Here is a 24,825-nt window from a genome sequence, read left to right as displayed (position 1 = left end):
AACTCCAGGATGACGTAGAGCTTTTTGGCCATGCACACCAGTGGTGGGTTTGGCATTTAAATGACAGTACATAAACAGATATCTAAGTACCTCATTCCTGCTGTAAAATATGGGGGTGGATCTTTGATGTTTATTGGCCTTTTTTGGTCCTGGGGCCCTTGTTAAAGTCAACGGCATCATGAACTTGACATGAACTTGACCAAATACCAGGACATGGTTGCCTCTGCCTGAAACTTGGCCGCAAGAAACTTGCACAAGCATTTCGCTACACTCGCATTAACATCTGCTAACCATGTGTATGTGACAAATAAAATTTGATTTGATTTGAAGTGGATCAGTAACCCAAAGTACACATTAAAATACACAAAGAAATCATTAATTGACCACAAAATCGCCGGAATTTAAATCCCATTGAAAACCTGCGGTTTGAATTGAAGAGGGCCGTCCATACGCCCAGACGAAGGATGTCAAGGATCTGGAAATATTCTGTATGGAGGAATGGTCTATAAAACATTTTAGAAAAATGCTCAGTGCCATTATTAAAACAGGGGTGTCAGAATCTCTTTCTATGAGCAATTGTATTAGTTCAAAATAATATCATGTTTTTGATCATACAATATTGCTCAGTATTTGAATGATTTATTTTATACAGTAATTTTCCCTCATCTTTATCAAGGGTGCCAACAATTTCAGACCCCGCTGTGTGTGTGTGTGTGTTTTATTTATATATATATATAACAGTCTAACAGTCTATATATATAACAGTCTTTTCCACCACAGTTTTGGAGCGTGGCAGACTCATTTGACGGAGCGGGTGGAAGGGAGGACAGTGCAGGATAAGCAGAGACTCAGTAGGCAGGATGGGTGGACAGTGCAGGATAAGCAGAGACTCAGTAGGCAGGGTGGTTGGGCAGTGCAGGATAAGCAGAGACTCAGTAGGCAGGGTGGTTGGGCAGTGCAGGATAAGCAGAGACTCAGTAGGCAGGATGGGTGGACAGTGCAGGATAAGCAGAGACTCAGTAGGCAGGATGGGTGGACAGTGCAGGATAAGCAGAGACTCAGTAGGCAGGGTGGTTGGACAGTGCAGGATAAGCAGAGACTCAGTAGGCAGGGTGGTTGGGCAGTGCAGGATAAGCAGAGACTCAGTAGGCAGGATGGGTGGACAGTGCAGGATAAGCAGAGACTCAGTAGATAGGGTGGGTGGAGAGTGCAGGATAAGCAGAGACTCAGTAGGCAGGATGGGTGGACAGTGCAGGATAAGCAGAGACTCAGTAGATAGGGTGGGTGGACAGTGCAGGATAAGCAGAGACTCAGTAGGCAGGATGGGTGGACAGTGCAGGATAAGCAGAGACTCAGTAGGCAGGGTGGGTGGACAGTGCAGGATAAGCAGAGACTCAGTAGGCAGGATGGGTGGACAGTGCAGGATAAGCAGAGACTCAGTAGGCAGGGTGGGTGGACAGTGCAGGATAAGCAGAGACTCAGTAGGCAGGATGGGTGGACAGTGCAGGATAAGCAGAGACTCAGTAGGCAGGGTGGTTGGGCAGTGCAGGATAAGCAGAGACTCAGTAGGCAGGGTGGTTGGGCAGTGCAGGATAAGCAGAGACTCAGGAGGCAGGATGGGTGGACAGTGCAGGATAAGCAGAGACTCAGTAGGCAGGATGGGTGGACAGTGCAGGATAAGCAGAGACTCAGTAGGCAGGGTGGTTGGACAGTGCAGGATAAGCAGAGACTCAGTAGGCAGGGTGGTTGGGCAGTGCAGGATAAGCAGAGACTCAGTAGGCAGGATGGGTGGACAGTGCAGGATAAGCAGAGACTCAGTAGGCAGGATGGGTGGACAGTGCAGGATAAGCAGAGACTCAGTAGGCAGGATGGGTGGACAGTGCAGGATAAGCAGAGACTCAGTAGATAGGGTGGGTGGACAGTGCAGGATAAGCAGAGACTCAGTAGGCAGGATGGGTGGACAGTGCAGGATAAGCAGAGACTCAGTAGGCAGGATGGGTGGACAGTGCAGGATAAGCAGAGACTCAGTAGGCAGGATGGGTGGACAGTGCAGGATAAGCAGAGACTCAGTAGGCAGGATGGGTGGACAGTGGAGGATAAGCAGAGACTCAGTAGGCAGGGTGGGTGGACAGTGCAGGATAAGCAGAGACTCAGTAGGCAGGATGGGTGGACAGTGCAGGATAAGCAGAGACTCAGTAGGCAGGGTGGTTGGGCAGTGCAGGATAAGCAGAGACTCAGTAGGCAGGGTGGTTGGGCAGTGCAGGATAAGCAGAGACTCAGTAGGCAGGATGGGTGGACAGTGCAGGATAAGCAGAGACTCAGTAGGCAGGATGGGTGGACAGTGCAGGATAAGCAGAGACTCAGTAGGCAGGGTGGTTGGGCAGTGCAGGATAAGCAGAGACTCAGTAGGCAGGATGGGTGGACAGTGCAGGATAAGCAGAGACTCAGTAGGCAGGATGGGTGGACAGTGCAGGATAAGCAGAGACTTAGTAGGCAGGATGGGTGGACAGTGCAGGATAAGCAGAGACTCAGTAGGCAGGGTGGGTGGACAGTGCAGGATAAGCAGAGACTCAGTAGGCAGGGTGGGTGGACAGTGCAGGATAAGCAGAGACTCAGTAGGCAGGGTGGGTGGACAGTGCAGGATAAGCAGAGACTCAGTAGGCAGGGTGGGTGGACAGTGCAGGATAAGCAGAGACTCAGTAGGCAGGATGGGTGGACAGTGCAGGATAAGCAGAGACTCAGTATGCAGGGTGGTTGGGCAGTGCAGGATAAGCAGAGACTCAGTAGGCAGGGTGGTTGGGCAGTGCAGGATAAGCAGAGACTCAGTAGGCAGGATGGGTGGACAGTGCAGGATAAGCAGAGACTCAGTAGGCAGGATGGGTGGACAGTGCAGGATAAGCAGAGACTCAGTAGGCAGGGTGGTTGGGCAGTGCAGGATAAGCAGAGACTCAGTAGGCAGGATGGGTGGACAGTGCAGGATAAGCAGAGACTCAGTAGGCAGGATGGGTGGACAGTGCAGGATAAGCAGAGACTTAGTAGGCAGGATGGGTGGACAGTGCAGGATAAGCAGAGACTCAGTAGATAGGGTGGGTGGACAGTGCAGGATAAGCAGAGACTCAGTAGGCAGGATGGGTGGACAGTGCAGGATAAGCAGAGACTCAGTAGATAGGGTGGGTGGACAGTGCAGGATAAGCAGAGACTCAGTAGGCAGGATGGGTGGACAGTGCAGGATAAGCAGAGACTCAGTAGGCAGGGTGGGTGGACAGTGCAGGATAAGCAGAGACTCAGTAGGCAGGATGGGTGGACAGTGCAGGATAAGCAGAGACTCAGTAGGCAGGGTGGGTGGACAGTGCAGGATAAGCAGAGACTCAGTAGGCAGGGTGGTTGGGCAGTGCAGGATAAGCAGAGACTCAGTAGGCAGGATGGGTGGACAGTGCAGGATAAGCAGAGACTCAGTAGGCAGGATGGGTGGACAGTGCAGGATAAGCAGAGACTCAGTAGGCAGGGTGGGTGGACAGTGCAGGATAAGCAGAGACTCAGTAGGCAGGGTGGGTGGACAGTGCAGGATAAGCAGAGACTCAGTAGGCAGGATGGGTGGACAGTGCAGGATAAGCAGAGACTCAGTAGGCAGGATGGGTGGACAGTGCAGGATAAGCAGAGACTCAGTAGGCAGGATGGGTGGACAGTGCAGGATAAGCAGAGACTCAGTAGGCAGGATGGGTGGACAGTGCAGGATAAGCAGAGACTCAGTAGGCAGGGTGGTTGGGCAGTGCAGGATAAGCAGAGACTCAGTAGGCAGGGTGGTTGGGCAGTGCAGGATAAGCAGAGACTCAGTAGGCAGGATGGGTGGACAGTGCAGGATAAGCAGAGACTCAGTAGGCAGGATGGGTGGACAGTGCAGGATAAGCAGAGACTCAGTAGGCAGGGTGGTTGGGCAGTGCAGGATAAGCAGAGACTCAGTAGGCAGGATGGGTGGACAGTGCAGGATAAGCAGAGACTCAGTAGGCAGGATGGGTGGACAGTGCAGGATAAGCAGAGACTTAGTAGGCAGGATGGGTGGACAGTGCAGGATAAGCAGAGACTCAGTAGGCAGGATGGGTGGACAGTGCAGGATAAGCAGAGACTCAGTAGGCAGGGTGGGTGGACAGTGCAGGATAAGCAGAGACTCAGTAGGCAGGGTGGGTGGACAGTGCAGGATAAGCAGAGACTCAGTAGGCAGGGTGGTTGGGCAGTGCAGGATAAGCAGAGACTCAGTAGGCAGGATGGGTGGACAGTGCAGGATAAGCAGAGACTCAGTAGGCAGGATGGGTGGACAGTGCAGGATAAGCAGAGACTCAGTAGGCAGGGTGGGTGGACAGTGCAGGATAAGCAGAGACTCAGTAGGCAGGGTGGGTGGACAGTGCAGGATAAGCAGAGACTCAGTAGGCAGGATGGGTGGACAGTGCAGGATAAGCAGAGACTCAGTAGGCAGGGTGGGTGGACAGTGCAGGATAAGCAGAGACTCAGTAGGCAGGATGGGTGGACAGTGCAGGATAAGCAGAGACTCAGTAGGCAGGATGGGTGGACAGTGCAGGATAAGCAGAGACTCAGTAGGCAGGATGGGTGGACAGTGCAGGATAAGCAGAGACTCAGTAGGCAGGGTGGGTGGACAGTGCAGGATAAGCAGAGACTCAGTAGGCAGGATGGGTGGACAGTGCAGGATAAGCAGAGACTCAGTAGGCAGGGTGGTTGGGCAGTGCAGGATAAGCAGAGACTCAGTAGGCAGGGTGGTTGGGCAGTGCAGGATAAGCAGAGACTCAGTAGGCAGGATGGGTGGACAGTGCAGGATAAGCAGAGACTCAGTAGGCAGGATGGGTGGACAGTGCAGGATAAGCAGAGACTCAGTAGGCAGGGTGGTTGGGCAGTGCAGGATAAGCAGAGACTCAGTAGGCAGGATGGGTGGACAGTGCAGGATAAGCAGAGACTCAGTAGGCAGGATGGGTGGACAGTGCAGGATAAGCAGAGACTCAGTAGGCAGGGTGGGTGGACAGTGCAGGATATGCAGAGACTCAGTAGGCAGGGTGGGTGGACAGTGCAGGATAAGCAGAGACTCAGTAGGCAGGATGGGTGGACAGTGCAGGATAAGCAGAGACTCAGTAGGCAGGATGGGTGGACAGTGCAGGATAAGCAGAGACTCAGTAGGCAGGATGGGTGGACAGTGCAGGATAAGCAGAGACTCAGTAGGCAGGGTGGTTGGGCAGTGCAGGATAAGCAGAGACTCAGTAGGCAGGGTGGTTGGGCAGTGCAGGATAAGCAGAGACTCAGTAGGCAGGATGGGTGGACAGTGCAGGATAAGCAGAGACTCAGTAGGCAGGATGGGTGGACAGTGCAGGATAAGCAGAGACTCAGTAGGCAGGGTGGTTGGGCAGTGCAGGATAAGCAGAGACTCAGTAGGCAGGATGGGTGGACAGTGCAGGATAAGCAGAGACTCAGTAGGCAGGATGGGTGGACAGTGCAGGATAAGCAGAGACTTAGTAGGCAGGATGGGTGGACAGTGCAGGATAAGCAGAGACTCAGTAGGCAGGATGGGTGGACAGTGCAGGATAAGCAGAGACTCAGTAGGCAGGGTGGGTGGACAGTGCAGGATAAGCAGAGACTCAGTAGGCAGGGTGGGTGGACAGTGCAGGATAAGCAGAGACTCAGTAGGCAGGGTGGGTGGACAGTGCAGGATAAGCAGAGACTCAGTAGGCAGGGTGGGTGGACAGTGCAGGATAAGCAGAGACTCAGTAGGCAGGATGGGTGGACAGTGCAGGATAAGCAGAGACTCAGTATGCAGGGTGGTTGGGCAGTGCAGGATAAGCAGAGACTCAGTAGGCAGGGTGGTTGGGCAGTGCAGGATAAGCAGAGACTCAGTAGGCAGGATGGGTGGACAGTGCAGGATAAGCAGAGACTCAGTAGGCAGGATGGGTGGACAGTGCAGGATAAGCAGAGACTCAGTAGGCAGGGTGGTTGGGCAGTGCAGGATAAGCAGAGACTCAGTAGGCAGGATGGGTGGACAGTGCAGGATAAGCAGAGACTCAGTAGGCAGGATGGGTGGACAGTGCAGGATAAGCAGAGACTTAGTAGGCAGGATGGGTGGACAGTGCAGGATAAGCAGAGACTCAGTAGATAGGGTGGGTGGACAGTGCAGGATAAGCAGAGACTCAGTAGGCAGGATGGGTGGACAGTGCAGGATAAGCAGAGACTCAGTAGGCAGGATGGGTGGACAGTGCAGGATAAGCAGAGACTCAGTAGGCAGGATGGGTGGACAGTGCAGGATAAGCAGAGACTCAGTAGGCAGGGTGGGTGGACAGTGCAGGATAAGCAGAGACTCAGTAGGCAGGATGGGTGGACAGTGCAGGATAAGCAGAGACTCAGTAGGCAGGGTGGTTGGGCAGTGCAGGATAAGCAGAGACTCAGTAGGCAGGGTGGTTGGGCAGTGCAGGATAAGCAGAGACTCAGTAGGCAGGATGGGTGGACAGTGCAGGATAAGCAGAGACTCAGTAGGCAGGATGGGTGGACAGTGCAGGATAAGCAGAGACTCAGTAGGCAGGGTGGTTGGGCAGTGCAGGATAAGCAGAGACTCAGTAGGCAGGATGGGTGGACAGTGCAGGATAAGCAGAGACTCAGTAGGCAGGATGGGTGGACAGTGCAGGATAAGCAGAGACTCAGTAGGCAGGGTGGGTGGACAGTGCAGGATATGCAGAGACTCAGTAGGCAGGGTGGGTGGACAGTGCAGGATAAGCAGAGACTCAGTAGGCAGGATGGGTGGACAGTGCAGGATAAGCAGAGACTCAGTAGGCAGGATGGGTGGACAGTGCAGGATAAGCAGAGACTCAGTAGGCAGGATGGGTGGACAGTGCAGGATAAGCAGAGACTCAGTAGGCAGGGTGGTTGGGCAGTGCAGGATAAGCAGAGACTCAGTAGGCAGGGTGGTTGGGCAGTGCAGGATAAGCAGAGACTCAGTAGGCAGGATGGGTGGACAGTGCAGGATAAGCAGAGACTCAGTAGGCAGGATGGGTGGACAGTGCAGGATAAGCAGAGACTCAGTAGGCAGGGTGGTTGGGCAGTGCAGGATAAGCAGAGACTCAGTAGGCAGGATGGGTGGACAGTGCAGGATAAGCAGAGACTCAGTAGGCAGGATGGGTGGACAGTGCAGGATAAGCAGAGACTTAGTAGGCAGGATGGGTGGACAGTGCAGGATAAGCAGAGACTCAGTAGGCAGGATGGGTGGACAGTGCAGGATAAGCAGAGACTCAGTAGGCAGGGTGGGTGGACAGTGCAGGATAAGCAGAGACTCAGTAGGCAGGGTGGGTGGACAGTGCAGGATATGCAGAGACTCAGTAGGCAGGGTGGGTGGACAGTGCAGGATAAGCAGAGACTCAGTAGGCAGGGTGGGTGGACAGTGCAGGATAAGCAGAGACTCAGTAGGCAGGGTGGTTGGGCAGTGCAGGATAAGCAGAGACTCAGTAGGCAGGATGGGTGGACAGTGCAGGATAAGCAGAGACTCAGTAGGCAGGATGGGTGGACAGTGCAGGATAAGCAGAGACTCAGTAGGCAGGGTGGGTGGACAGTGCAGGATAAGCAGAGACTCAGTAGGCAGGGTGGGTGGACAGTGCAGGATAAGCAGAGACTCAGTAGGCAGGATGGGTGGACAGTGCAGGATAAGCAGAGACTCAGTAGGCAGGATGGGTGGACAGTGCAGGATAAGCAGAGACTCAGTAGGCAGGATGGGTGGACAGTGCAGGATAAGCAGAGACTCAGTAGGCAGGATGGGTGGACAGTGCAGGATAAGCAGAGACTCAGTAGGCAGGATGGGTGGACAGTGCAGGATAAGCAGAGACTCAGTAGGCAGGGTGGGTGGACAGTGCAGGATAAGCAGAGACTCAGTAGGCAGGATGGGTGGACAGTGCAGGATAAGCAGAGACTCAGTAGGCAGGGTGGTTGGGCAGTGCAGGATAAGCAGAGACTCAGTAGGCAGGGTGGTTGGGCAGTGCAGGATAAGCAGAGACTCAGTAGGCAGGATGGGTGGACAGTGCAGGATAAGCAGAGACTCAGTAGGCAGGATGGGTGGACAGTGCAGGATAAGCAGAGACTCAGTAGGCAGGGTGGTTGGGCAGTGCAGGATAAGCAGAGACTCAGTAGGCAGGATGGGTGGACAGTGCAGGATAAGCAGAGACTCAGTAGGCAGGATGGGTGGACAGTGCAGGATAAGCAGAGACTTAGTAGGCAGGATGGGTGGACAGTGCAGGATAAGCAGAGACTCAGTAGGCAGGATGGGTGGACAGTGCAGGATAAGCAGAGACTCAGTAGGCAGGGTGGGTGGACAGTGCAGGATAAGCAGAGACTCAGTAGGCAGGGTGGGTGGACAGTGCAGGATATGCAGAGACTCAGTAGGCAGGGTGGGTGGACAGTGCAGGATAAGCAGAGACTCAGTAGGCAGGATGGGTGGACAGTGCAGGATAAGCAGAGACTCAGTAGGCAGGATGGGTGGACAGTGCAGGATAAGCAGAGACTCAGTAGGCAGGATGGGTGGACAGTGCAGGATAAGCAGAGACTCAGTAGGCAGGGTGGGTGGACAGTGCAGGATAAGCAGAGACTCAGTAGGCAGGATGGGTGGACAGTGCAGGATAAGCAGAGACTCAGTAGGCAGGGTGGTTGGGCAGTGCAGGATAAGCAGAGACTCAGTAGGCAGGGTGGTTGGGCAGTGCAGGATAAGCAGAGACTCAGTAGGCAGGATGGGTGGACAGTGCAGGATAAGCAGAGACTCAGTAGGCAGGATGGGTGGACAGTGCAGGATAAGCAGAGACTCAGTAGGCAGGGTGGTTGGGCAGTGCAGGATAAGCAGAGACTCAGTAGGCAGGATGGGTGGACAGTGCAGGATAAGCAGAGACTCAGTAGGCAGGATGGGTGGACAGTGCAGGATAAGCAGAGACTTAGTAGGCAGGATGGGTGGACAGTGCAGGATAAGCAGAGACTCAGTAGATAGGGTGGGTGGACAGTGCAGGATAAGCAGAGACTCAGTAGATAGGGTGGGTGGACAGTGCAGGATAAGCAGAGACTCAGTAGGCAGGATGGGTGGACAGTGCAGGATAAGCAGAGACTCAGTAGATAGGGTGGGTGGACAGTGCAGGATAAGCAGAGACTCAGTAGGCAGGATGGGTGGACAGTGCAGGATAAGCAGAGACTCAGTAGGCAGGGTGGGTTGACAGTGCAGGATAAGCAGAGACTCAGTAGGCAGGATGGGTGGACAGTGCAGGATAAGCAGAGACTCAGTAGGCAGGGTGGTTGGGCAGTGCAGGATAAGCAGAGACTCAGTAGGCAGGGTGGTTGGGCAGTGCAGGATAAGCAGAGACTCAGTAGGCAGGATGGGTGGACAGTGCAGGATCAGCAGAGACTCAGTAGGCAGGATGGGTGGACAGTGCAGGATAAGCAGAGACTCAGTAGGCAGGGTGGTTGGACAGTGCAGGATAAGCAGAGACTCAGTAGGCAGGATGGGTGGACAGTGCAGGATAAGCAGAGACTCAGTAGGCAGGATGGGTGGACAGTGCAGGATAAGCAGATACTCAGTAGGCAGGATGGGTGGACAGTGCAGGATAAGCAGAGACTCAGTAGGCAGGGTGGGTGGACAGTGCAGGATAAGCAGAGACTCAGTAGGCAGGATGGGTGGACAGTGCAGGATAAGCAGAGACTCAGTAGGCAGGGTGGTTGGGCAGTGCAGGATAAGCAGAGACTCAGTAGGCAGGGTGGTTGGGCAGTGCAGGATAAGCAGAGACTCAGTAGGCAGGATGGGTGGACAGTGCAGGATAAGCAGAGACTCAGTAGGCAGGATGGGTGGACAGTGCAGGATAAGCAGAGACTCAGTAGATAGGGTGGGTGGACAGTGCAGGATAAGCAGAGACTCAGTAGGCAGGATGGGTGGACAGTGCAGGATAAGCAGAGACTCAGTAGGCAGGGTGGGTTGACAGTGCAGGATAAGCAGAGACTCAGTAGGCAGGATGGGTGGACAGTGCAGGATAAGCAGAGACTCAGTAGGCAGGGTGGTTGGGCAGTGCAGGATAAGCAGAGACTCAGTAGGCAGGGTGGTTGGGCAGTGCAGGATAAGCAGAGACTCAGTAGGCAGGATGGGTGGACAGTGCAGGATAAGCAGAGACTCAGTAGGCAGGATGGGTGGACAGTGCAGGATAAGCAGAGACTCAGTAGGCAGGGTGGTTGGACAGTGCAGGATAAGCAGAGACTCAGTAGGCAGGATGGGTGGACAGTGCAGGATAAGCAGAGACTCAGTAGGCAGGATGGGTGGACAGTGCAGGATAAGCAGAGACTCAGTAGGCAGGATGGGTGGACAGTGCAGGATAAGCAGAGACTCAGTAGGCAGGGTGGTTGGGCAGTGCAGGATAAGCAGAGACTCAGTAGGCAGGATGGGTGGACAGTGCAGGATAAGCAGAGACTCAGTAGGCAGGATGGGTGGACAGTGCAGGATAAGCAGAGACTCAGTAGGCAGGGTGGTTGGGCAGTGCAGGATAAGCAGAGACTCAGTAGGCAGGGTGGTTGGGCAGTGCAGGATAAGCAGAGACTCAGTAGGCAGGATGGGTGGACAGTGCAGGATAAGCAGAGACTCAGTAGGCAGGATGGGTGGACAGTGCAGGATAAGCAGAGACTCAGTAGGCAGGATGGGTGGACAGTGCAGGATAAGCAGAGACTCAGTAGGCAGGATGGGTGGACAGTGCAGGATAAGCAGAGACTCAGTAGATAGGGTGGGTGGACAGTGCAGGATAAGCAGAGACTCAGTAGACAGGATGGGTGGACAGTGCAGGATAAGCAGAGACTCAGTAGGCAGGATGGGTGGACAGTGCAGGATAAGCAGAGACTCAGTAGGCAGGATGGGTGGACAGTGCAGGATAAGCAGAGACTCAGTAGGCAGGATGGGTGGACAGTGCAGGATAAGCAGAGACTCAGTAGATAGGGTGGGTGGGCAGTGCAGGATAAGCAGAGACTCAGTAGGCAGGATGGGTGGACAGTGCAGGATAAGCAGAGACTCAGTAGGCAGGATGGGTGGACAGTGCAGGATAAGCAGAGACTCAGTAGGCAGGGTGGGTGGGCAGTGCAGGATAAGCAGAGACTCAGTAGGCAGGGTGGGTGGTCAGTGCAGGATAAGCAGAGACTCAGTAGGCAGGATGGGTGGACAGTGCAGGATAAGCAGAGACTCAGTAGGCAGGATGGGTGGACAGTGCAGGATAAGCAGAGACTCAGTAGGCAGGATGGGTGGGGAGCATCGAGTCAGTGGCAGCTTACATGGTAGCTCTGCGCTGGATAGATCTGGCGAATGATCTTGTTCTGTGGCCATAAATCATTTTGGCCATAAATCATCTTTCTCGCGCGCGCACGCTCTCTCTTCTTTTTTCCTGCATTATTTGACTTCATTTATTCTCCTGTTCTCTTCTCTTCTTCTTTTCGATCCGGTCTTTTCTCAAAAACCTCCTCCCCTACCTCCCCTAAGCTGGAGTGGCTGTCTTTAAACTCTTACCTCTCGCCAAAAGCAGCGTGTGAGAAAATACGAGTCGAGTTTGCCACACGATCATTAGCGCAAACCTACTCTCCTATAGACCGCCTCTAAGATCACAAAGAAGAGCAAAACCTTTGATCCGAAGACGGCCAAATTACAATGCAAACAGCTACGCATCGAAGCCCGAAACTTGTTTGCTGTGTACGTTTGCTAAATTGCGGAATTTCTTTGAAAATGTGTGTTCTGTGATGTGATGATTGTGTTATTCTCTCTGAGCCCTTATACCAGAGCTTTACAGGCCTCTTAATTGGACTCTTAATAGAATTTTCACGCTATTAGGCAGACCCAAACTGTACTGTGCTGGCTTGGATATTTATTTTCACATGGTTCTTTCCAGCATGGTTCCGACAACTGTGGTGCGTGCGTAAACCAGTTCAGCTCTTCACAGCTCGGCTCGGTGGTGTGAATCAACCCTTATTGACCTTTGACCTCTCTGTGTTTTAGGAGCGGATGCACTTTGAGAGTTTGAGTCAGCACCTGGGCAACCTGGGAGAGGATGATGGAAAGACGGGCCACAGGGTCATTGACCTCACCAGACATGAGGATGTTGATGGTGAGTTTCCTCTTCTTTTTTTCCCCCCTGCCTTTCTTTCAAATTGTCTCAATAATATGTTCCTTCTTTCTTTCAAAATATCTCAATAATATGTTCCTTCTTTCTTTCAAAATGTCTCAATAATATGTTCCTTCTTTCTTTCAAAATCTCTCAATAATATGTTCCTTCTTTCTTTCAAAATATCTCAATAATATGTTCCTTCTTTCTTTCAAAATGTCTCAATAATATGTTCCTTCTTTCTTTCAAAATCTCTCAATAATATGTTCCTTCTTTCTTTCAAAATGTCTCAATAATATGTTCCTTCTTTCTTTCAAAATGTCTCAATAATATGTTCCTTCTTTCTTTCAAAATGTCTCAATAATATGTTCCTTCATTCTTTCAAAATGTCTCAATAATATGTTCCTTCTTTCTTTCAAAATGTCTCAATAATATGTTCCTTCTTTCTTTCAAAATGTCTCAGTAATGTGTTCTTTCTTTGTTTCAAAAAATGTCCAAAAAATACATTTTTCTCCCTTTCTGTCCCATCTCCTGAAAGAGTTCCTCTGATCTCTTTCAGTGTTCCATACTTTTACGTAAGTGCATACTGTACAGTACAGTGTGTTCTGGTTCATGTTTATGACTGTGTGTGTGCTTGCCATCCGTGTTTATATGAATGTGTATAGAAGTACCCTGCCGCTGTATGGCTTGGTGCGTAATAGTAGGAGACCAGAGGAGAAGAGAGAGGGTCAGACGGATCTTTAACAGACAGGAAAAGAGGTTGGGTTCGAGGCAAAAGTGGGCACATCCTGCTCAGGCTAAATAGATGCCAGTGACCCTTCACTTGGGGCCCTTGGTTAGATAGCGCCACTTTTGGGGGCTCTTTCAACTGTGTTCCCTACGGCAGAGACACAGACAGAGAGATCGTCTGCTCTGCACACAGGTATTCACCAGACCCAAATATTTATTGTGTTCTCCTCGGATCGCCTCAGTAAGTGGACACTTGAATGTCCAGGCACAAACCCCTGCCTTGCACCAATAAGGCCCACTCTGTGATATTTACAGTTGTTCAATACCCCCATCACAACCCCTGAACTTTATAGCAAACCAAATGACGGGGCTTCCGTTTAGTTTTTCAAATTAAGGACCTTTAATACGACACAATTATTCAGTGGGCTTCTTACTGTATGTCGACGAGGAACAAGAAGCGGTGTTCTAGATTCTCCCCCTCTTTCCAACCCACCAAACACTGTTTGTGTCTCAGACAATTCCACCCTGCCGAAGTATGCAAACAGAAGCAAGGCAGTTAAAAACGGAATTGTTTAAAAAAATATTTTCTGGCCCAGAAGCCCACCTGTTTTCTATAAAACCCCCAGTGTTTACAGGTTACGGTGGATTGGTAAGCATTCATCATGCTGTGGTTTGAAATCAGAGCTGTGAACACGGGGCCGTAAACAGAGATGTTATCTGTCTGATAATCAGAGCGTCGTTGATGGCGACCGCAGCCAGGGGGTCAATCCCTATTTCTGCGGCCTCTATGCTCTTCTGTGTAGAGTAGACACAGATCCCATCCTTACTGTAAAACACGAGTGCACACACACACACACACACACACACACACACACACACACACACACACTTTCAATTGTCCCCTCCCTCACTGTCTGGAAGCCACGCTCTTAGACATACTGTGCAATGTATGTACTCTGTGGCTTAAACGTTTTTTTTTTACACGAACAAGTGAGTGATTGAGTAAGTCATGAAATGGCCCTCCCTTCCCACAGGTGTCTCCTGCACTACAGAGGCCCGGGTCTTCAGGGAGACCAGGGGCAGGAACAGTACTGAGCCCCACATTAAGAGACCCATGAATGCCTTCATGGTGTGGGCCAAGGACGAGAGGAGGAAGATCCTGCAGACCTTCCCCGACATGCACAATTCCAACATCAGCAAGATCCTGGGTAAGATGGCAAAGCTGTGGTCAAGTGGTAATACTCCCTGGCATGTGGCATATAAAACTCTCCACCGGAGACCAGGGTTCAATCCTTTCCTTCTCACTCTTTCTCCCACATGCCTGTTTGATTTCCTTACTGTCTGAATGAAGTGTTAAAAAAATAATATATATATATATTAAATATGCCCTCCATATACCGTGGCCTTGTTATGGTCATACAGATTCTTTCAGTTGCAAAAATTAAGTGGATTGATCTACCACAGACAGCAATTGCCCTCAGACGAACCATCAAACAAGCAAAGCGTCAATACAGGATTAAGATTGAATCCTACTCAAATCAAAGTTTATTTGTCACGTGCGCCGAATACAACAGGTGTTTACAGTGAAATGCTTACTTACAGGCTCTAACCAATAGTGCAAATAAGGTATTAGGTGAACAATAGGTAAGTAAAGAAATAAAACAACAGTAAAAAGACTGTGAAAAATAACAGTAGCGAAGCTATATACAGTAGAGAGGCTATAAAAGTAGCGAGGCTATAAAAGTAGCACCGGTTAGTCGGGCTGATTGAGGTAGTATGTACATGTAGATATGGTTAAAGTGACTATGCATATATGATAAACAGAGAGTAGCAGTAGCATAAAAGAGGGGTTGGTGGGTGGTGGGTGGCGGGACACAATGCAGATAGCCCGGTTAGCCAATGTGCGGGAGCACTGGTTGGTCGGCCCAACTGGGGACCCATGCCAAATAGCTACACCGGCTCTGATGCTCGTCGGATGTGGCAGGGCTTGCAAACTATTACAGACTACTAAGGGAAACCCAGACGCGAGCTGCCCAATGACGCGAGCCTACCAGACGAGCTAAATGCCTTTTATGCTCGCTTCGAGGCAAGCAACACTGAAGCATGCACGAGAGCACCAGCTGTTCTGGATGACTGTGTGATAAAGCTCTCGGTAGCCGAAGTGAACAAAACCTTTAAACAGGTCAACATTCACAAGGCCGCTGGGCCAGAAGGATTACCAGGACATGTACTCAAAGCATGTGCAGACCAACTGTCAAGTGTCTTCACTGACATTTTCAACCTCCCCCTGACCGAGTCTGTAATACTTACATGTTTCAAGCAGACCACCATAGTCCCTTTGCCCAAGGAAGCAAAGGTTATCTGCCTAAATTATTACCGCCCCATGGCACTCATGTCGGTAGCCATGAAGTGCTTTGAAAGGCTGGTCATGGCTCACATCAACAGCATCCTCCCGGACACCCTAGATACCGCCCCAACAGATCCAGAGATGACGCAATCTCAATCGCACTCCACACTGCCCTTTCTTAGCTGGACAAAAATAACACCTATGTCAGAATGCTGTTCATTGACTACAGCTCACCGTTCAACACCATAGTGCCCACAAAGCTCATCACTAAGCTAAGGACTCTGGGACTAAACACCTCCCTCTGCAACTGGATCCTTTACTTCCTGACGAGCTGCCCCATGTCATAAGAGTAGACAACAATATGTCTGCCACTTTGATCCTTAACACTGGGGCCCCTCAGGGGAGTGTACTTAGTCCCCTTCTGTATTCCCTGTTCACCCATCACTGCATGGCCAAACACGACTTCAACACCATCATTAAGTTTGCTGACGATCACCAACAACGATGAGACGGTCTATAGGGAGGGGTCAGAGAACTGGCAGTGTGGTGCTTTTCAAATCCCGAGCGTTTTCACCTCGTCATTATGAGGTATTGTGTGTCGATTGCTGAGGATCATTTTTTTTCAATTCCATTTTAAAATAAGGCTTTAACGTAACAAAATGTGGAAAAAGTCAAGGGGTCTGAATACTTTTCGAAGGCACTGTAGATAATGTCTTAAGAGGGTGTGTGACTCATTTTAAACAACACTGCCGTATGAAACAGAAACTGAATGTGCTCCCCCCCATGTCCACCTAAACGTTCAATGATGTATTCAAAGTATTGTAAATTGGTCAACTACCAATCGATCAATCTGATCTTATTTAATCATTCATATTAGAATAAATAACATCTTTATAGAACTCACACACACCCATATAACTCTCTCTCTCTCTCACACACACACACACACACATCCTCTGCTGTGAGACTGACTGGGGTGATGGATATGTGCAGTGAAAAGTGCTTCTTGTGTTGATACTAGCATTGATACTGGGATTCACACCCCTTGTCTTTTTCCACATTTTGTTGTGTTATAGCCTGAATTTTAAAATAAAAAAATATGTTTATTTTTTAGACAAATGAATGAAAAATGAAGAGCTGTAATGTCTTGAGTCAATCAGTATTCAACCTTTGTTGTGGCAAGCTTAAATAAGTTCAGGAGTAAAAATGTGTTTTAACAAGTCACATAAGTTGCGTGGACTCACTCTGTGTGCAATAATGATGTTTTAGCTGTTCTCCAAAACGCATTTTAGAGTTTTAAAATGTTAATTATTGAAGTAAGGTAAAGAAACAGACAACACTTTGTTTTAAGTTTAAAGCAATATGCCTTTAATAAATATTGATTTCAATCAAACCTTCTGTTTGCCTTATAATACTTGTTTATTCTGCGTTTCATGATTTAATTTATTGTGGGGCTTGATGTGGGTATTTCAGTTAATCACTGGACAACAATATTTCCTTCGTTGGTAGCTTTTTAAATCAAAAAGTCAAATCACTCCTTGAGCAAATTTTACTGTATGTTCACGAGATTCGATTCTCCCTGCGACTTCACCAGACGACCACTGGGTCCACTGCTCTGTGACCCTGAACGTCAGATTTCGTGGTAATTTGATCAGACTGCTATCCGTGGTGCTGAATATAAGATATTGCTTGGAAAGGGCTCCCTCAACACCTTTTTTTTGTGTGTGTGGGAAAAAAATGTCACTTTCAGTGATAAGGGCCGTCGGCCCATGCACTAGGCCAAAATGTTTGGCTTTTGAGCAAACGGTGTCAAATGACTTTAGTCGCTGAATGAATTGAGGGAAACTAAACGCTGTATTAAAGAAATAAAATCCTTGCACTTTGCTCATCCGTCGTATACATAGACCATTGTTCAACATCACTGAAGTTATCATTCTAAACAGGATTATTCTGACCCTATGAGATCCGGAGCCTGCTGGTTTTCTGTTCTACCTGATAATTAATTGTACCCACCTGCTGTCCCAGGTCTACATTCGTCCCTGATTAGGAGGGCAACGATGAAAAAGTGCAGTGGAACTGGCTTCGAGGTCCAGAGTTGAGGGTTCCGAAGCATTGGATAGCTCAAACCTCATCACTCAAAGTTGGAGTCAAATTGAAAGGGTCAGAGGTCATCTATCACTTCCACCTATCCGGCGGAGACCAAACATTCCGGATATTTACTTAGTTAGCGGTTTGTTTGTGATGACACCAGGGAAATGCCAGACCTGAGAGGCAATCAGGAGACGATGGAGTGTGTGCTGCCCAAACACAATAACACAGCTGGAGACGAGGGACACGATGCGGCCGCTTTAGTCCGTTAAAAAAAAAGTGTCTTCACTGTTTCCTTAGTTGAAAAAGAAGGGAGTCTCGATAAACGTCGGTAAACAGAGTCCTGAGCTTGCGCCCCAATTGGCACCCTTTTCCATAAATAGGGCACTACTTTTGACCAGACCCCAGGACAAAGTAGTGCACCAAATAGGGAATAGGGCGTCCGTTGGGACACAGGTCCTGGATTCCTCCCTGTGTGTGTCCAAGCTGTGGTGTGTGTGTGTATAATGGGTTGTCAGAAAGCCACGCAGATGTGCTCCATTCCTGTGGTAACGGTCCTGTCCACTTGTTCCGTCGCTGGGTGCTTATAGTAGAGACATGATGAGAACCAAACTGTATCAGGGATCCTAAAGTGGGACAGATCCCTGTTTTCAAGCACCCTTCAACAATGTAGATGCACCAATAGTCTCTCTCTTATTACAAGTTCCTCCTTGAAGAGATTTCCTGCTATGATAGAAGTAAGACGGCATACGTTTTGTGCAGTGGAAGCGCTGACACGTACGGTTCAATGGCTAATTGAACCACATGATAAGATAGGGGTGGGAATTACCAGGGACGTCACAATACAATATTATCATAATTCTATATTATCACGGTCTGTATTGCGATTCTCATTATTCTATATGGATTGCGATTCGAAACTGCGATTTTATTGCGATTTGATGTTCCAAACATATTGCTCACAATATGTCTGCTGCAGAGGGACGAGAGAGAGAGCAGGAGAACATTTGTTTTGATCAGTCGGGGAACTAAATGTGGAGAACAAATTTTGGCTCACTATTTAAAAGAACAAGCTATAGGGTGAAAAATAGCAGAGTTTTGGCGCGGATACAGCTGTCTAACGCTAGTTTAAACAAAAAATCGATGTAGTCAAATATCGATATAATATCGTCCAAAAATGACATTGCGATATGTAACTGTTATTATTAGAAGAACATGAACGTTGTAATCCACTAAACTGTGAAAAGATTTCTAGTTACAGGACTATGCTTGACAAAACTTTGACTCCTATACACTCTTTGAACACCAACTCCAATACTCTTTACGAACACCAACTCCAATACTCTCTACGAACACCAACTCCAATACTCTCTTCGAACACCAATACCCTAATAGTGTCCTTCAGTGTGTGTGTGTGTGTGTGTGTGCGTGCGTGCACACGTGTGTGTGTGTCCTTACGCTGTAGTTTGGGTTCCAACCTTGACTCTTGCTGTGTGTGTGTGTGTGTGTCCCGCTATCCGTGTGTAGGCTCTCGCTGGAAGTCCATGACCAACCAGGAGAAGCAGCCATACTACGAGGAACAGGCTCATCTCAGTAAGATCCACCTGGAGAAGTACCCCAACTACAAGTACAAGCCCCGGCCCAAGAGGACCTGCATCATCGACGGCAAGAAGCTACGCATTGGCGAGTACAAGCAGATGATGCGCTCGCGGCGCCAGGAGATGAGGCAGTTCTTCAGTGTGGGGTAAGAAGAGAGAGACACTCTACTGATCTGCTGTTGTGCGGTCTTTAGGCTAACTGTTAGTATTCTTAAAGGGACATTACACTCCAAAATCAAAGCTTGTGTTTTCAAACCTCAAAAGTGGTCTTCTGTTGAGGTAAGTCCATGTCCCAGGCCATTTGTTTTGTCGATTAGGCTTTACGCCACAATCCATAATACATGGAAGAGATAAGCACCATGTCATTTCCAGAACAAAAATATATTTTTCATTCATTTGAATATAGCTGGACATACACAACCGGTGATGTGGTACCTGGATCATCTTGACTTTAGGCTACAGTTTGAGGTCAGAAAACATCAGACAAACTTTGATTTTGGAGTAGTCACCCTTTATTAAAGTAACTGTCCAGTGAGAATCTCCCTTTTAAAGGTTCATATTCTGTTATCCCATACCCAAATAATGTGGCTGACTCATTCTATACTTTAATTAGTCTAAGAAAAAAAACACTTCAAAAACATCACATTAAACAAAACAATGCTTGCTATTTCCTCATATAGCGTGACGTCACATTGCCTCATTGACTGAGCTGGCCAACCAACCATTACTTGTCATGTATATTTTTTGTGACCGGTATACACCGACATCATTCTGTTTTTGGGGTTGCGCCCACACCATGCAAACACAGAAAAACAGATTTTTAACATACTTAATTAAAAACATTTTGAAGTAGGTCACTTTAATACTAAGCTAATAGAGATAAGGAAACTGATCCTGGGGTCAACTATCTCTTCAATATTTTTGTCATGGACGGCTCCCATTTTTTGGATTGGAATACTTGAATCGACTGCTCCTAATCATTTTGTTAAGGGGAAGTTGTTCTTTGTAAGGCTAATTCTCCGTGCACCCAGTATTTCACTTCAAGTAAAAGTGCTGAATTTGTAATCCAAACTACTAGTTTAAAGATAACAAGGTCCCTTTATCATTTATCACTTTTCTCATCCTCTCATGTCAAACTGCAGGCAATGCTGAAAACAAAGGTTGCATCCCAAATGGCTCCCTATTTCCCTAAATAGTGCACTACTTTTCACCCAAAGCCCTCTGGGCCTTGGTTAAAAGTAGTGCACTATTATAGGGAATACGGTGCCTTTTGGGATTCAGCCGAAGCCAGTGGCTGGGTCCTAATAGAAAACAGGTATAGATGTGATTAAAGTCATCACGACAGGCCACGTTTTAATGGATTTACCAGGGGCACTGCTTTGAATTGGAGCGATTTTTAATAGTTGGCATTTATTAAATTAGGACAATGGCAGGCGCTTTGCGGGCGGTAGAAATATGACACAGAAATCATACTAGCAGATGTTTGAGAGAGAGACAGAGAGAGACAGACAGAGACAGAGACAGAGAGAGAGAGACAGAGAGAGAGAGACAGAGAGAGAGAGACAGAGAGAGAGAGACAGAGAGAGACAGAGAGAGACAGACAGAGACAGAGAGAGAGAGACAGAGAGAGAGAGACAGAGAGAGAGAGTACAGGGCAGACGTCACAGGTTTAACTCTGTAATTTAGTGTGTGTGGTCAAGCGGAAGAAAAGCCTGATTTGCCATAGCGGCTGGAATTTCACTCAGGACTGAATCAAATAACTGGGGGGGGAGCTATAAATTGAGGTATGACCAATTTTGACCCGGCTCCGTATAATGAAACAGGGTCGTTTTTAAGCAGTTTAATGTGAAAATGAGTTTGTCAGAGGTTCTCTGCGGTAATTATTTCTAGAAGGGGTGAACTGTTAGATGAGGAAACTGACATCAATTTTCTTGGTTTATGTGCTTCATTTGAGGGCAGACGGCTTGAGTGATATGTGTTTACCTTCATTCCATCCATTACCCAAGAGGCTATTTAGCATTGACAGGGCTACTGTGTGCTGGCAAAAGCTCTGTGTTAAGGTTTTCCCGAAAGACAAGAGTTAGCTACCTTTCAACTTGTTCTAAATAGCTGTTCAAAAGCTCCCTCACTCTCCTTCTCTTGCTCTCCACTTCTCACTCTCTCTCTCCCTCTTTCTTTCTCTCTCTCTCCCTCTCCCCCTCTCTCTCTCTCCACCTACCCCAGGCCACAGCCTCAGATCCCCATCAGCAACAGTGCCGGCGGCCTCTACCCGGCTGCCATCGCCATAGCGACAGCCACGCCCTCACCGCACCTGACGTCGGACTGCTCCAGCGCCTCGGCCAGCCCCGAGCCCGCCATCCCAGCCACCCAGAGCACGTTCGGCGTGGTCAAGCCCAAGCCGGTCGCCATGGTGACCGGCGATCACCCGGCCATCGGAGAGGACGAGATAGACATGTATGAAGACTTTGAGGACAAATCGGACTACAGCAGTGGCCATGAGACACGGGAGCCTGTCGGCGCCAACTGAGCATGCTCAGAAGAACCTCAGATTTTTAAAAACTTTTTTTAAAGCGGGACAATATGACAGAGACAGAGTTCTGAGCAGAACAACTTTTCAACAGTACGACGGGAGCTGAGCATGTGCTCGAAGCAGCTCCGTCGGGGATACGATGCACCACAGACTGAGCATGCTCAGATTGACTCTCGACAGGATGTGACATAAACGAAACATGCTCAGATCTCACAGAGCATGTTGCTGAAAAAATACCTTTTTAGACGAGAGTGCTTCTTTTTAGCATGCGCAAACGTCTCGGGAAACGATCCCATACAGAGGGATTGGGCAAAGACAACCTCCAGACAATCTACCAGAAAGACAGTGAACATACTCACACGGCAATTACAATGCAACATGGACAAGAGCAAGTAAGAGTCAGTAAGAGGTCGATGAGAAGAGAATGAGATTAAAGAACAAAGAGAGAGCCTACACATTTCCCGCGTGTGTATTGTTTTTATAGGAGCGTGCATGGATTTGACTAAAACATCAGGAATTGGTCTTCGACAGCGGTCAGTCTTAATTGTTTATTTGAAGTGTGATGACGTTTTTTTGTTGTTGTGTTTTTAAATTTGATTTCCATGGACATGTTCCTTGATAGGTTACTTGCCTGTAAAACCTTGGATTGTCAGGACTTGAAAATGTGAAAGGTCATGTAAAATCCTTAGCTCTTGTAGTTTGACATGATTATTTCTCATGAGTACAGTACCCCTACACCTTTCTCGACAAATGCTTACAATATGTTACATTACTGTTTATGATGGGGTTTTATATCCTTGCTCAGGTATGCTGTGCCAGCTTGTGAATGTGTTTTTGATTTCATATGAGAGAATGATAGGACTTTTCAGACTGACAACGAAACAGGGGAGGGAAAAATCCCTTTTATTATTATTAATATTATTATCATATATTTTTTTTTAATTTTTAGATATTGTACAGTTTTTCTTGAAATGTGCCAAACCTACATTCACATCCCTCTAAAATATTCTAGTCTTAATTTTGATGCTGCAAAATGTCTTATACAATCATTTTTTTTATTTCTGATGTGTCCATATTAGGAAGAATCTCCCTGACCCCCCCCGGACCATGGGTAGGCCCAGCGCTCTAGGACACCTTGTGGTGCGCTACAGGGTCATGTTGATTAGGTACCAAATGAAAGACAACCGACATTTGAAGTGTTTTCCCTTTGCATAACCCAGTAAACAACCCAGTAAACAACCCAGCACTCATCGCCAAACGCAATGCCTCAGGATTCCTCCGGATACTGATATCTGTCATCTCTGGCACCACCTCTGGCAATGACACAGACCAGTAGAGAGATTCATCATAGAGAGTATCAATCTGGGGATGTTTAGCCCCAAGTACCTTCCCCCCTCTCTTTTCTTAGACCACATCTTCTACGGGATGTTAAAGGGGTCGTTCATGATTTTACAACGAAGGTTTGTATTGGCTGTTTATAGAAAACCTTAACCATGATTTACATGTTTACTCTGGCCCATAGACTATATTCAAGGTGAGGAACCATCTAACATCAAGTTGTAAAATCCTGAACGTCCACTTTAATTCACCCATAATGCATAGAGGCCAAAAATGAGTTGTTTTGGTACACTGTTACAGTACATTGACTTTCAGCTTGAGTGGCTTTTTAGGTTGGATTTTTTTTTATCTGGCTCAAGTTTGTGTGTAGAGTTTGTGAGTATAACATGTGTTATACAGACTCAGCAAATGTTGTTAATGACACAGTACATCTTAATAGGCACAATAAGTCTTAAAGTTAGACTCTTAGTTCTATGGTCATTCCGAATGACAGGAAAACACAGAGGAGCGGTCCAGACAGTCATTTCGATAGTAGGGACAGCATATATTTAGGGCTTTAAAATGTACATTTTTTTTACTGCGTTATACCGAGGTACAGAAGATCAGATTTTGTTTCTGTGAATTGATCAGTTTACAATTATGTTGACGTCAGAGGTGGTTTTCAAAATACAGACCAATGTTTTTTTTTGTCAAATTGGTACGTTGTCAAAAAAAACAAAAACGTGGGTCAATATAACCTCGAGCATTTCAAAAGGTACATGTATATTTTGAAACGGATATTTAAAGTCAATTTAAAACGTACCCATAAAAGTCCTATTTTCATAATCCTCCACTTTGCAAATATGTCTACTTTTACAAGCTCTATTTTAGGGTTTGTGTTACTCTGTTTGCTGGTTGATTTGTATGTGATTTGTAACTCTTTATGACCATGTCGAACAACATTTTTGCAGGTAGGTAGAAGAAAAAAATACATTTTTTTTTTTTTTTTTGGACTGAAGTTTGATTGAACTTGCATTACCACAAAAAGGAGAGTTATACCGCTAGCCTCGTGCGTAGACATTGTTCCCAGTGTTCTAAGCATCACACGCACTGGATATTAATGTTCTCTTCTCAGTACTGCCTAATGTGAAGTGTCGTTAAAAAAAAACGACAAAATTCTGACAAACGAAAAAAGTCACCTGTTTTGACTTGAGAGGAAAACCTCACATTTCCAGTTTAGTAGCATTTAAAAAAAAGTATTTATGCAGAAATTGTTTTAACTCCTGTGCTGCCTGGGGTGCTTTTGCCCTTTGACACAAGTCCAAAGGTCACTCAGACCACCGGTCTGTTTCGACCTACAGAAGCAGACGTCATTTAATTTTCTCCTGGTCACACACATTTTGTGTTGAGTATTGTATTTGAAATTAAATTGTGCTTTTTAACATTTCATTGTATTTATTAGCTGGTGTTGGCTCTAAAAGTGTCAGTACGACTTTGTGAGAAAGACAATCAGAGAAAAAAATAAAGACAGATTTCCTTACAAATTCATCATTGACATGTATGAAGTGTTTATCAATGGACAAAAGGCAGCCCTTTTTCGCTGTATGCTACTTATTGTATTTATTTGTTTATTAGTGCTTATAACACTAACAGAGTATCCTCAACAAGAGACTAATACCAAGCTGATAGAAACAAGTAAAGTAAGTAGACACACACAGAGAAGGAAGTTAGTTGCAGCAAGATGCTTTCTATAGTAATACTTGAGGCCAGGCCAAGCGTACGTACGTACAAGCGTACAATGACATTTTGGAGTAATTAACAGGCCATATAAAATATATTTAGCTTTTTTTTTGTTGAGTGAGAAATAAGCGAGCAGAATGTGTACATTTGAGGTTAAGAGAAAATGTTAGACATTTATTGATTTAAAATGTGTTTTCTCAACAATAATATTGAGCTATTATTCCCAATGGTTAAATTGGGATTTCCGTGGAAGAACCGCCTTCAAAACTGGTGGTTTTTCCATAGTGGTCCTGCAGAAATATGTCAAATAAAAAGCTTTTGGTTGCGTACACAGTTTAGCAGATG

At 47.5% G+C, this 24,825-nt stretch overlaps 1 protein-coding gene across 3 annotated transcripts in view; it reads left to right on the top strand.

Moving 5' to 3' along the window:
- The window catches only part of LOC115134510 (transcription factor SOX-6-like), a 174,054-nt gene extending 149,766 nt beyond the window's left edge, over positions 1 to 24,288 (top strand). For all 3 annotated transcript variants that reach the window (XM_029668558.2, XM_029668559.2, XM_029668556.2), the window contains 4 exons: positions 12,026 to 12,134; positions 13,895 to 14,068; positions 18,823 to 19,039; positions 21,117 to 24,288. In XM_029668558.2, the coding sequence (XP_029524418.1) occupies positions 12,026 to 12,134; positions 13,895 to 14,068; positions 18,823 to 19,039; positions 21,117 to 21,420 (804 nt within the window). In that variant the 3' untranslated portion in view covers positions 21,421 to 24,288. The remainder of the gene's footprint in view (positions 1 to 12,025; positions 12,135 to 13,894; positions 14,069 to 18,822; positions 19,040 to 21,116) is intronic.
- The last annotated feature ends 537 nt before the right edge of the window (positions 24,289 to 24,825 follow it).

The sequence above is a fragment of the Oncorhynchus nerka genome, linkage group LG9a (genome assembly GCF_034236695.1).
Source record: "Oncorhynchus nerka isolate Pitt River linkage group LG9a, Oner_Uvic_2.0, whole genome shotgun sequence".
Classification (NCBI taxonomy): Eukaryota; Metazoa; Chordata; class Actinopteri; order Salmoniformes; family Salmonidae; genus Oncorhynchus; species Oncorhynchus nerka.
This window is presented reverse-complemented; position numbering and strand designations above follow the sequence as displayed.